The 14,530-nt window shown below is 42.3% G+C and overlaps 1 protein-coding gene across 3 annotated transcripts in view; it reads right to left on the bottom strand.

The window, feature by feature from the left end:
• The window catches only part of FMN1 (formin 1), a gene marked incomplete at its 5' end in the record, with an annotated part of 348,552 nt that overhangs the window by 125,452 nt on the left and 208,570 nt on the right, over positions 1-14,530 (bottom strand). For all 3 annotated transcript variants that reach the window (XM_081137909.1, XM_081137910.1, XM_081137911.1), the window contains 2 exons: positions 4,359-4,447; positions 6,382-6,443. In XM_081137909.1, the coding sequence (XP_080994035.1) occupies positions 4,359-4,447; positions 6,382-6,443 (151 nt within the window). The remainder of the gene's footprint in view (positions 1-4,358; positions 4,448-6,381; positions 6,444-14,530) is intronic.

Raw genomic sequence — 14,530 nt, 5'->3', positions numbered from 1 at the left:
CAGATGCTAAAATAGGGCCTGGTATAGAGAGTTCATACTTTTTCTAAATGAATGAAGGGCTTCAAACAGAGGCATCGTGATCCCTTCCACTTTTTGCTTTAGAAAATCACCATGGCTGTGGCTTGGCTGATTGATTGGAGGTGACAGATTTCAGGCTGGGAGACCTCTACAACCGCAGTTGCAATATTCTAAGAGGGATGGTAAGAGGCCGCAGTGTGAACAGAGAGGGCAAACAGTTGGGGAAGCTAGGAAGGCAGCAGGAACCAGAGCAGCTGACCGAGCTCAAAGGACTCTGAGTAGCAACCAGAAGGACTTGTAGCTTTTTGACTTGGACACCTGGTGGAATGTGAAGATATAATGGAGAAGCAAATCTGGGGGGGGGAAATGATTTTAGTCCTGGCTGGTGTGGCTCAGTTGGTTGGGTGTTGTCCAGTTCAACAAAAAGGTTGCCGGTTCAATTCCCAGTAAAGGCACACGCCCGGGTTGCAGGCTTGATCCCTGGGTAGGGGGCATGCAGGAGGCAGCTGACCGGTGTTTTTTTCTCACATTGATGTTTCTCTCTCCCCCTCCCCCCTTCCTCTCTTTCTAAAAAAAGCAATAAAAATATTTTCTAAAAAAAGAGTTTAAGTCACATTATGTCCAAAAATAGGCACGCAAAGCCTTTAGGCAGAGTATCAGACTCCTTTCCCATTTATCTGGGAAAATATCAGAAACAGGCAACCTTAAAGGCTATGAAGCAAGTGTCTGACAAGTCTCTCATCCTCCAACTGTGTTTTATTTGCCACCCAAAAGAACCCTTGGTTTTGGACTTTGGGCCTTGGTACTTAAGAATATTTATAGATTGATTTCCTTTGGACTAGTCTAACTTTATAACCTAGGGCCAGTAACAGATAGGACTAAATACCCCCCAAAGAAGCCACAAAGTAGGGATCTTTCTTTTCTTTCCCCCAGAAGGTTTATTTTCCCAGGAAGGGCTACAGTTCAGCCTGTATATAGGAGGGAAGTGCCACACCTCACATTGTGTGGGTTACTCATCCACAGTGGAACTCAGCTGACAGGTGGAACGACACAATGTGGCCCACTGGTTTTAAGGGACTCACATTTGGTTTATCATGCCCTAACCTTTCAAATGGTACTATCGTAGGTGTGTGTGCACACAGGGGCTGTGCACACAATATCATTTCACGTGGTAACCTGTGTTCTTCCATAGAGGACTACAGCCACAGAGCCTGTTTCAGAAGTCAATGTGTCTTCCTCATGGAAGCCCCAAGGCAGCTGTGGGCCCTAGTGGAGCATCCCAATAACCTGTATATGGTGTCCTCACTCTAGGCCATAAAAAGCTTGTGTCAGACCTAATCAAACCCAACAGAGCCTCACTTCACCACTATACCAAGGCGGAGTGCAAAGAGTCTAGGGCCATCTCTATAGGGATTGGTTCCCAGACAGCCTGGTCCCAGGCGGATGACATCTTTATGGGAAACGGCTTTCTAAACCTGGCACTGGGGTGTGAAAAAGCTGATGAGGTGAGTGATGAGGCCAGCCTCTCCATGCTATGATTTATAGGACTGGCACCAGAGGGTTTTGAGGAAATTGTAATGCTGAGACTTCATATTTTCCAGTATATAAAACATGCGTATAGTCAACTAACTTGGAGCTAATGGCAAATAAGTTGCCAGAAAATCAGACTCTCGCATAGACTAAATAAATGTTGTACTGTGCAGGAGATTGAAAGCAAAGGTGAAATTCACTTGGGCCCGAAGTCCCCATCTCTCTGTATCTCCCCCTCCAGCAACTGAGCCCAGGCACATCACCTCACCAGGGCAACACACAGGCCTCTTCACTCAGTCACAACTTAGCATGTTACAGGAAACTGTTACAATGACAATTTAAAAACTTTAAAAATGGGCTTCTATCCAGATCATCAGTAGAGAAAGCAGGAATAATAAGTTATATGTAGCCCTGGCTGGTGTGGCTCAGTTGGTTGGGCATCCTTCCAGGAACTGAGGGGTCGCTGGTTCAATTCCAGGTCAGGGCACATGCCAGGGAATCCCCAATGGAGGTGTGCAGGAGGCAGACAATCTATGTGTCCCTCACATCAACGCTTCTCTCTCTCTCCCTTCCTCTATAACAGTCGATAAGAAAACCTCAAAAAAAATAAATTACATGTTAATTACCTGCCACCATTATTCTGTGTCCTGACAATTAACCTTGAAAACTAATGCTAGAAAGGCATTAACACAAAAGGAAAAGAGGAACACTTACAGTAGCAGAAACCCACTGTTCATTTCATTTCACCGGCTTGGCCATGCCCATAGCTTAGAGCAGGTGTTGCAAATTGTCGCCCACAGGCCAGATTCAGCCCACACCTGTTTTGTACGGCCCATCAACTAAGAATGGTTTTAACATTTTTAAATAGGTGAAAAACATCAGTAGAAGGATAACATTTCATGACATGTAAAATGAACTTCGAATTTCAGTGCCCATAAATAAAACTTTACTGGGACACAGTCACACCCATTTGTTTATGTATTATCTGTGGTTGCTTTTGCACTACAACAGCAGACTTAAGTAGTTCCAACAGACTGTATGGTCCATAAAGCCTAAAATACCTACCATCTGGTCCTCTACAGGAAAAGTTTGCCAGTGATAGGCTTAGAGTGTCATTGCTCAAGTGGCATAGTTGACACTACCCAAATGCTTGATATGCCCTATTGTGCCTTTTAAGGACTAAATGTTTGTGCCTCTGCCCCCAATTCACATGTTGAAATCCTAACCCCAATGTGATGGTATTAGGAGGTAGGTCACAAGGGTGGAACCATCACGGTGGGGTTAGTGCCCAGAGACACATAGAGCTTGCTTCCTCTCTTTACTTTCAGCCATGTGAGGACACAAAGAGAAGTCAGCAGTCTGCAACCTAGAAGAGAGCTCTCACCAGAACCCGACCATCCTGGCACCCTGATCTTAGACTTCCAGCCTCTAGAACTGTGAGAAATAAATTCCTATTGTTGATCAGTCAACCGGTTTAGGGTATTTTGTAATAGCAGCCCAAGCTGACTAAGACAGTCTTCAAATACTCCCCAATGGCTTTGTCAGTGTCCAAATATTCCATTATTAGTCACTTAACTTTTCAGTGATTAGCTCGTTAGTAGGAATTTATTGTATTGGGAAACATGCCTTGGGGGTGGACCACAGAATCCATCGGGATGGGGGTTGGTATGAGGATGGCTTAAGCTGGTGGAAGAGAATTTGCATTGATTCACAGTATTCCTAGGCTTCATGCACTAAGGGGGGCAGGGGGTCCTAACCTATGCTGCATGTGAGAACAATTCACCTAAGGTTTCCAAAATTATCATGAAGGTTTGTTAGTGAGTAAACCGAGAGATCTCCCACTCAGCCATTTAGAGATTTTTTTCTGGACTGGAATGCCTGGGCATCCCAAGGGGAGAGGTGCATTCTAGAGGACCCAAGGGCAAGGCAGGAAGCTTTCTGTACAAGCCACAGAACCTCAAAAGTCTCTAGGGCTGACTTGTTACCCTGATTGATCACTCAGCTTTCTCTTTCCGACCCTTGCCTCAAGTCAAGGCTGAGAGGGGTGGCCTGAATTGGACGTGAAGCACTCAAGACAGCAATAGGCAAAGGAGCCCTTTGTCTGCTCTGGACCCATTCCACATTCTCAGAGTCCTGGGCCATGAGTCCTGAGTGAGGCCTAGGGGCTGCAGAGCCCCAGAAGCTAATCTGTGGTTTGCAAACCCTAAGAATCCAGCCAAGGACAAGAGTCACTCAGTTACACATTGGAGTTCCAGGTTTTCAAAGGGTGTGGACCAATACCCCAAAGTATAGAGCAAACAACTCTTGATAGCGAATGGAGAGAAGAGCACACACCAAGAGAAGATGAAAATGTCACATCTAAATTGGGAAGAGCAGGTGGCGAAATCTGGGGAAAAGCTGGCACATTTAGGCTACATTTACCGGATATGACACTTAGAATCAATTTCAGTGCTGTGCTCTGACATATCTTTTTAACTGCATCAGCAGAACCTTAAACAAAGCAATGATTTCTTCCTTCCTCAGTTGGGCAGAATGTTTAGTCTAGGAGGAACTAATAAGTTGCTAGAACAAAAAAAGGGGAGTCAGGAGGGATGGGGAGAGGCAGTTGAGAAATATTTTATCCAGAAGCACAAATCTCCCAGCTGCGTTTCCCAGCAGTCATGTCATTCTGCTACACGCAATAGGTCAGAGCAACGGTGGGGCTGAGACTTAGCTCACTGCACAATTTAGAGGTGATTGTTCAGAGCTGGGAGGCAAAGAGATAGAGGCTGTACTTGTGGCCCAACAGAAATGGGTTCAAGCATCCTTACTGCTCAGGTTTATCCAGCAGCTTCAATTCTTCTTCTTTGGATGTCTCATAATACTTTCTTATTTTAACCAATTCATCTTCTTGGGCTCTCTGTGTTCAAAACGAATCAAAACAAAACACAAAACAACGAGCAATGAGAATCTGTCTAAAGAAGTGATTTTCAACCTTTTTATCTCATGGCACACATTAAATGAATTACTAAAAATCTGTGGCACACCAAAAAATGTATTTTTTGCCTATCTGACAAAAAAAATAGGTATAATATTGATTCACTTACACTGGATGGCTATTGTGTTGGCTGCTGTCATTTTTTTATTTGACAATCTAAGGGGAAAGAGGTCAGTGCCTCTGACTAAATAGTGAGATGTTGCGTGTTTTAAGAATTCTTGCAGCACACCAGGGTGCTGTGGCACACTGGTTGCAAATCGCTGGTCTAAAGGAATGTGCTTCAAAGTGTGTCTCTGGACTAGCAGCATCAGTATCACCTGTCACTAGTTAGAAATGCAAAATTTTGGCCCTCCCTCAGACTTAAGAAACCCCAGAGGTGGGACCTAGCAAGCCCCACAAGTGATTCTGGTGCATTGCTGATGTTTGAGAATTCCTGGCTAATACAAACAGTCACAAGTGACATTAGCTAGACAAGAAGCCAGGACATGGGGTTGCTACCTTTGAATCCTCTCTCTATTTGCCCGTAAGCAGATATGGGTCAAGTTGTCCTTAGCATTTGCTTCCTGAGCCCTCAACAGCCCTCCTAGCTTATGTAGGCTCCTGACTTCTTTATTTCTAGTCACCATCTTTTCTTTTTCTAAATTTTGTAGGCATTCCTTGTCTGTACTGCTTATTTGGGCATTTAGTCGCATACTTTCTCAACTTATTCAACGATTTCAGTTGTATGCAGCTTACCTCTACTGTGAGCTAACAAGTACTGGCTGTGCACACAGTCCTGAGCCCATGATAATAACAAGAAGCATCCAGGGGGCACCTTGCCTCTTACAAAGTCCTTCAATATCAATTATTGCATCTTCATTACACAGATGATTCCACCGAGGCCACCAAGTACCTGGCAGAGGGCCTGGCTCAGAATCTCCTTCTCCCACGATACCACACAGCCCTGCAGGTGCTCAACAAATGCAGTTCAGCTCCCGATGGCCTGGTATTTGTGCACCTTCTTGTCTATTAATGAAAGCCTTACTGATGGAAACGTGAGAAGTTCCCACCCAACAGAACTAGACAACTCCTAATATATAGATGTAAAGAATGTAAAAATGCATCTGCAACTGTGCTCATTATTTCCACATATAACCCTAATTTAAAGACCATATATGTGTACAGTGCTGTTTATTTTCAAAATACATTACTACTGCTACATATATTGAATTATCTTTTAATACTTATAAAAAATCAGGTAGAGCCCATTAGAATTCCTATTGTGCTGATAAGCAGGCAGGCTTAAGGAGTTTAACTGGCCCAAAGTTGCTCAGCAGTCAATGATAGAGCTGGACCTGTTGACTCTAAATCCAGAACATACACCGGCCATCCCTTGCCTCTCCCACATTCAACACCATCAGCTAATGTATACTAAAAGTAATTGTCCAAGCTGGTTTATTAGCATTTCCATTCCTTAGATGAAGACACTGGTGTACACCAACACTGAGTCAGTAGTTTACCTTCACTGACTCTGATGGCGAGCTATAGGCTGAGATCCACGGCAGAGAAGTGATCTCCACCTTGAGCCACTCTCCCTTGCTGGTGTGCAAGGAGATCTAACTCAGATAGCACAAAGGGCGCGAGGAACCTCGTGCCTTTCTCATGTCTGCTCTTATTTGAGCTTGCATGTCTGTGCCTTGATCTCATCCATGCTATATCACAATCCTTACCGCCAAAGAACATGAATGAATGGCTTGGCGATTTTTCAGGAGAAAGGAGTCACATGTAATCATTTTTTTAGACCTTAATATTTTTTTTTTAGTTAGTAAAGACATGGAAATCTGGAAACTCTGGCTCTGTGTATCTTTGATACTCACATTTTCATATAAGGCCGCCAGGGTCTCCAGATCAACCACAGAGTCATCCACGTTGAAAATGGCTACAGGACAACCAAAAAAGAGAGAGAGAAAAATAACAGCTTTGATTAGAGTCCTCCCACATTTATTCCACATCTAGCTCCCAAGCAATGTAATATTGCCCTTTCTCACACAAGTTGTATCTTTTAGGGTGTCTCTGTCCCTTTCCTGGGCTCTAGTGGCTCCAGTGAAGGAAACCAAAATGGTTGGTTGCTGTTGCTGGCCTGAGCCTTGGCCCCCGCTGGCTCAGTTCCTCAAGCTCAGTGTCCTTTCTGCAGTTTAATTTAGGCTCCACGGAAGAAGTCTATGTGCTTTAAAACTAAATCAGTTTGCAGGTTTGAAGCAGAATTTTAAATCTTTCTCCTCGGCTGGTAATTGAAGAGATTTAGTACCTAATGCACCAGAACTTACTCTTGCCCATTACCAGGAAGAAATAGAGAAAAAGGACAATGTTGGCAAATTAAATGAATTCAGGCATGTGATTTCAGGCACCTTTCCATGGCCACTGCAAACATCTTGTTTGGATTAAAAAAGACAAGAAAAGGCAATAATTGCATCAATGGCAAATTAAGATTATGGAAACCTCCCAAGAGTCAGTCTTAAGGCAAATTCTCGTTCCCATGATTTTATTAGGATTCTACTTGTTGTTCTGTATCTTAAAGAAGTCACTGAGGTATTAACTAATATGCTTATGATTTCATCTAGAGAGTCCTTCCCTTATATACCAGGATACAAACATTGAATTTAAAGCCTTAATGGATTTGGCAATCAAAGTGTTTGAAATAGGCTGCTCCACATCTTTAAATAATTATTCAAAACTAATAAGGTTTGTTCCCTCAACCCCACCTCCCTTCTCTGACTTTACATTGTGAAATTAACCAGCACGCTAGTAAATTTTCTCTGTGGCAGGCTAATTAATTTTATTAAACCAACCAGTGATATTTAGAATGCCTTAAAATGCTGCTCGTCAACCATTATTCTGTTCACTGGCATTACACCATGGTTTTCAGAAAAGGTAGGGATCAAGGTAAAGGGCAGGCTGCTTGCAAAATGTTTTGCTTCTTCTGTAGTTTAGAATCATATGAACCCCTTCATACAATTTTAACAAAGTTAATTAACTCAGCTAAGATCATGTAACTTCACAGAACACCAAGAAATGTACTTAAAATTCCTTCACAGACCACCTTCTTTAACTTAGGAGTTAATCAGCAAGCTATTCCTAGGTACATGGGGTAGTGAGAAAAGAAGAGGTTAGCCTGCTGGTGAAGAAGTCAGTCATCTCCGATTCCACCAAGACAAAAGAAAAATTAACCTTCTGAAAAAGCCAATCTGAAACCACAAAAGAAAAATGTGGTTTGAGGGGAGGAAAAAGCAATGAAAGAATTTACCTTTCCAGGACTGTTATTTCGTACATGGAGATAATATGAATTCACTGATTTACTAGTAGGCCAGGTACTTTATCATGTCTGCTGTTTTAAAAAACAAACTGATCAGGAATAATGTCTATTTTATGTAAATCCCAATATTCTCCTACAAAAATCAGTCAACAGAAATGCAATGATAGCCCGGCCAGGCATGGCTCAGCAGTTGAGCGTTGACCTAGGCTCCAGGCAATCGGGGTTCGATTCCCGGTCAGGTCACATGCCCGGGTGGCGGGCTTGATCCCCAGTTGGGGGCGTGCAGGAGGCAGCCGATCAATGACTCATCATTGATGTTTCTATCTCTCTCTCTTCCTCTCCTTTCCTCTCTCTGAAATCAATAAAGATATATTAAAAAAAAAAAAAAAGAAATGCAATGATAAAAGGTGAAATTCTAAATAATTTATCAGAAATGTTCACTTTAATCATACATAGTAGATACTACGTATGAACTATAAAGCTTAGATATAATTGAGAAACCTTAACTAATGAGAAAGAGAATGATCTGTGGGTTTCTTTTCCTATAAATATTTGGTTTTAAAAGTTCATCAGTCTGGGTCCTGGATACACAATCGGATGGGTTATATGGGCAGCCAGTGCCCCTCCAGTGTGCTGGGGAGCGGAAAAAGCATCTCGGGAGCACCGGCCAGCAGCAGCATGCGCTGTGGAGACATTTGATCGCTCAGTCACCCATCCCTTGAGTCAACATTTGTTGAATTTGTATTAAGTTCTAGAAACTGTTCTGAAATGCTGTGATTATATATATCAAAAGTGTGTAAGATATTCAAAGCATTTGGTCTCATGAAATTTATACTCTAGCTTAGGGGAAAGGAAAAAACAAGTAAAGCATTTCAGACAGTGATACACTATGAAGAAGGAAACATAGAGAAATGAGCGGCATTAGATAGAATGATCATTGAAGGCTTCCGTGATGAGGTCAAATCTTAGCTAAACGCTGAAGAGGTTAGTTCTGTGAATGTCTGGGAGGAGAGCATTCCAGGGAGAGGTAACTGCAAAAGGAAGTTTCTTTTTCTGATCAAGAAACAAGCTCAAGGTACAGAAAACAGACCAAGGTGGCTATCACGGAGGGGTCAAGACATCTTCACTATGTCATCCTGGCAGGTTAAATTGCCTGAGCCTCAGCATATCCATAAAACAGGTGTAATACCACTTACTGAAAATATTAAGGGAGGTAATGTGTATGCCTGGCATAGTACATAGAGCATGGTATAAACTCAAAATGGCACCTATGAACTCTGTTACAAGTTTAAATATGTACATTGTTAATGTGTTTTAATGTTTGTTAATGCCTTATCTGCTCTAACATCTGGAAAAGATTAGAGAGAGAAGACTGCAACTACTGAGTAGTTAGTGCTATAAAATGAAACCTTCCAGAATTCTTGAGTGTTTAAGAGAGGAGGCTCAACTTTAGGAAGCATTATTATTATTATTTTAATATATATTTTATTGATTTCAGAGAGAGGAAAGCAGGGAGAGAGAGATAGAAACATCAGTGATGAGAGAGTCATTGATCGGCCACCTCCTGCACACCCCCAACTGGGGATCGAGCCCGCAACCCGGGCATGTGCCCTGACTGGGAATCAAACCCCGATCGCCTGGATCCTAGGTCGATGCTCAACCGCTGAGCCACGCCTGGCTGGGCAGGAAGCATTATTAATAGGAAAGGTATATGGACAGATAACTCTACATAAAGTACTGTATCAAATGTCCAAAGGGAAATACAAGATGCCTTTGGGTCCATTCAGAATGTTAACCTAATTATCTCTAAGTTCCATCTTTCCTACCAATACACCCTTCATCATACCACCAAAGTTATTTTTTGAAAACACGGGTCTCAAAATTTTACCTTGATGTTTAAAATACCTCAAATGTCTTTCCTTTACATATTGGATGAAGTCCAAACTCCTTGGCCTGATTTTTAAGCCCACCCTCTTCCTGGCCCCAAGCTACTCTTCCAGGCTCATCTCCTCCACTCCCATTTCTCCCGGACATGCCATGGCCTCCGCCCTTCTCATACTCATCCTCCTGGAAGGACTCCCTTGACCTTGCAGTCATTAAGTCCTCACTCTTTCCCTCTTTCCTGGCATTGTACTCTGTTTTAAGAACCTGTATTATGATAGTAAACCCCTGTAATCAGGGAGAGTTCTATGCATTTTGATAACCTCGGCTCCCAGCAGAGTACCTGGGGTGTGTAATAGGAATAAAATAAACATTTGTGGATGGGATAGAGGCTACAGGAATCCCACAGAGTGAGTCCTTAGTTAGGTGTCAAAGTTTCTTGACAGAGCATGGGGTCTTGAAAAAGAAAACATAGTATGTTAAAAAGGGATAATATTCTGACAGATGAAATAGTAATGGTGTATATCTGAATTAAGATTTTGCCCACCCCCTTTTGTCCCTGTTAAAAAAAATCAAGGTTTAGTCAGTAGAGTTGCATAATTATGCCTCTACCCAGTATAGGTGCTGCTTGCCCAAAATATTCCATACCAAAAAATAATTAAGTGTAACAAGTAAATTTTCTCATTTTTAAGAAAAATATCTTTCCCCTCATTCTTTTTTTTTTTTTAATATATCTTTATTGATTTCAGAGAGAGGAAGGGGGAGGGAGAGAGAGAGAGAGAAACATCAATGATGAGAAAGTGATTGATTGGCTGTCTCCTGCACACCCCTTATTGGGGATCGAGCCTGCAGCCCGGGAATTGAACCTCGATCTCCTGCGTCAGAGGTCAATGCTCAACCACTGAGCCACACCAGCCAGGTTCCCTTCATTCTTAACCTTTAAAAACTTTTAAAAATAGCAGTATCACCTTAGGATAAAAGATGACCAGTAAAAAAATCCAACTGTTAGATTGCTTCGAGCCAGACACTTAACTACTCTTAATTCAGCCAAATTCATTCTAAGCAATGACAATTTGTAAGTTTACAACAAGTGCCAGTGAACATCAATTGCAAGGATGTGAGACATTTCCAGTGGAAAAGCAGATGTAGGTAGGCTGATGGGACATGCAGCCAAAAGCAGGAGGTAAGACTCCAACATAATTTGGAGCAAGATCTTGTGGGATAAAGAGCCTGCATAGCACTTGAAATACTGTAGGGAAGCACTGAGCAGTTACAAGTGGGGGAATAAACTGGATAGAGTTATGTTACTTAGGACACATCAAAATTTGGAACAACGGGTATAGAACCTCTTCCAGTGGATCAAGGTAGCAAAAACCTGAGCACTGTGGACAGAAAGAACGGAACAGAGGAGAAAGACATTAGGGAGCATTCAGAGTGGCATCACTAACTAGCTCTGGGACCGAGGAAACTGGAGCGCAAACCACTCGGAGGTTTTATGCCTAGATTTCAGAGAAGAGCTTTGGGCCACCCACAGAAATAGGCAGAGGAGCCTAAGAGCTGGACTTGCCAGCTGATCTTCCTCCTGGGTCCTGGGGAAGGAATGAGAGAGAGGAAATGACTGGTGAAGGAAGAGGTAGATGATAGATTAATTTAGGGCCAGTGCCATGTATTCCACTGAGGTTTCCCGTCTTCCAATTAAGGACCTTAAAAGTAAAAGTAAAATAAAACTCAGAAGTGGAAGGAGCACTAGGAAGAGATCATCTGGTTGAGCACATGAGTGTAAGGAAATTAAATTATTTCTATTATTTCTATCCTACAGAGTGGCCAGGGGAGGTTAGGTTATTGGCCATAAATCTAAAAAAAAAAAGAAAAAAAGCTTAAGTCTAGTTCTCCTAGGAGAGCTGTCTTGCATGTATATAATTCTGCCTTCTACTCACCAAAACAGTTTAAATTCCTGCATAAGCCCAGAATCAATATCTGACCATTCTATTCCCCAAATTCTGGGCAGTGTATTAGAGAATTGACACTTGGAGGCATTCACTGTCAAACTTATAAGCATTATATGAACCCATTTAATTAGTTAACTGATGATTATAACGTAGAAAGAAATCAAGCATTGATTAAAAATATTTTCAGAGTTACCTAGGATCAGGTAGCTCCCTCCATTTAATACTTTAAAAACCCACTCTGCGCCTCTTGCTCTGCCTGCCCCTCTCACACACAGACTCACACCCACACACCCATACACACCTTTTATCTTATAAGCTGGATAAGCAAATACCAGCGCACACAATTCTACAGCGCGCCTCAAAGGCCCGATACAGTAATGCCAAGTAATTCTAGCTTTGGTTCCCATCTGCAGAGGGCTCATTATACCCACACTCCTGCAGATGGTGTCAGAAAGGTGAAATGTCAAATCCACAAAGGGGAGACCCCAACAACTCACTGCTACTGCAATATCAATCATGGCTGGTGGTTTTTACTTTTATCTCCCTCGCTCCTTAGTTATTCCCACTCACACTGTCAGTTCAGCTAGAATATTTCACCTACACCTCACAATATGCCGAAAGGAAGTAGACACACGCTGTGAAAAGCTGGTAATTTTATTGGGTTCCTTTACCTTTAAAAATCTGTTACTTGGTCAAGTCTGGTTTCTGGGCTCCTTTTTTGCAGGGAAATTGAGGCAAACATTTTTATGTGGTCCTCTGGTGCCTGCTCTGTACTCCGAGAATTATATACACAAGGATCATTAGAGTCGTGTTTCGCCCATTAAGATATAATAACCGTCAGCAGGGACAAAAAGCAGATCAGTATCGCAAATTCAAACTAACAGGCGCACATAAAAACTATGCGCCTGCTTCGGGCACATGCACAGGGTCAGGGTCGCACACAATAGGTACATTCCCTCTCCGGCTTGGAGGCAGCTTTTCACAAGAGCAGGGGAAGCAGAAAGAACACGCAGGAATTCTCTCAGCCCTGCAGCCGTTTTTAACCCTGAACACTTTTCTATCCCCAAGTGCACCATGTCCAAATAAACAAGGGATGGCTGCTTGCCGTTTGAAGGGCTTCTAGTTAGTAAAAATCAAGCAGTTACTCGTGGGGAGCTCGGTTTTTGTTTTGTTTTGCTTTTGTTTTTTGTTTTTTGATTTGAAGGAGCACCTTTGGGCAAGAAACAGAGGAAGTTAAAGAAGGCAAGCTCCTTAGTCAGTTCGATTAGCCAAGGAAATCTTGTCCTCCAAGGTATGGAAGGTGTCACAGATAAGACTGGGTCGGTTTACCAGCTGTGGCTAATGTTGGTTTTAAAAATAAGCTCTATGTAACCCACTTTATTATTCTTCGTATTTCCGAAAGTAGTTGACATGATACTTTACAAGCGTGTGATTTTAATAATCATTTGCAAATGGACTAGCTTTGTTCTCAGCCTAAGAAATCAAAGATTAATAGGAATATTTGAATCTTTTTTAAAATATGTTTTTATTGATTTCAGAGAGAGGAGGGAGAGGGATAGAGAGATAGAAACATCAATGAGAGAGAAACATGGATCGGTTGCCTTCTGCATGCCCCCTACTGGGGATCAAGCCTGCAACCCAGGCATGTGCCCTGACAGGGAATGGAACCATGACCTCTTGGTTCATGGGACTGAGCCACACCGGCTGGGCTATTTGAGTCTATTAATATAAATTATTTTGTTAATATTGCTAACTTCCAACTAGCCAATCTAATACTTAGTTGTTTTACCCAAATTACTAATATTTTTAGGGCTTGAGAAATATTCAAATTGTAAGGAAAAGAGAACAGAATGTAGAAAATAAAACAGGAGGCCATGGGTTTTTTAAACTCTCAGGTGACCTACCCTCCAAAACTACCACAAACTAATCTTCTTGACCTCTACCACAGAAAAAGCAAGGAAGTGGGGACATGGAAAGAGGCAGTAGGAGAATCTCAGAGATGAGGACAGAAGAAACATCTCCCAAAGTCTCACTCCCAACAATGAGGCCATCACTGAGGGCAAAGACCAAGTTCATGAGAAAACTGGGCAAGAGGCGAGGAGAAGGGAGGAGCACGGAGGGTGGGTCAGGACAGAAGCTGCAAAGAACCTGCCCCCACTGAGGGCTCTGTAACTGCGACTCTTCACAATGGTCAGAGCTCTCTTATATCCTTTCCCAATGTGTCTCACTTTCTCCTATTGGCCACTGTGTTGCACCTCCATTCGTCACCTGTGCAGACATAGATACGCACAAAGCCTTGCTCTACCCATATCGCCAGATGGATGCTGAGGGCACCAATTACTAAGCAGCTTAAAGGAATCTCTGTCCACTACACCAGAGGGTGGGGACAGTAGGCAGACCTTACTGAGGATTAATACTTAATAAATTAATAGCCAGCATTTATTGGGAGCTTCCTGTATATCAGGTATTGTTCTATTTTTTTATTTAATTGGATAAAGTAGATGCTAGTGCTATCCCTAGTTTTATATATGATGATACCAAGGCATGAAATCAACAGCTTGATTTCCAAAGCTCAGTTCCATAACCAAATTCACTGGACTATAATTTGCTTATTTTATCCCTTTATAAGTATTAGGCTATAAATAGTCACTCCACCTAAAATCCTCACCACCTGAAAAAAACAAAACAAATAACAAATCAGTTAACCAACTACCCACAACAGTCTACACAGAAGCCTTGGTAAATGGCATTGCAGGGTTTTCCTTTAATCCGCAGTCTCCCAGTGGGAACCACATTCAACCTCTGCCACAAAAATTTCACCTGTATATTCCACACAACCATAACTTCACCATCATTTAGTTATCACTAATATGTAATTCAATT

This window comes from Miniopterus schreibersii (genome assembly GCF_964146895.1).
Source record: "Miniopterus schreibersii genome assembly, chromosome: 1".
NCBI classification, from domain to species: Eukaryota; Metazoa; Chordata; class Mammalia; order Chiroptera; family Miniopteridae; genus Miniopterus; species Miniopterus schreibersii.
This window is presented reverse-complemented; position numbering and strand designations above follow the sequence as displayed.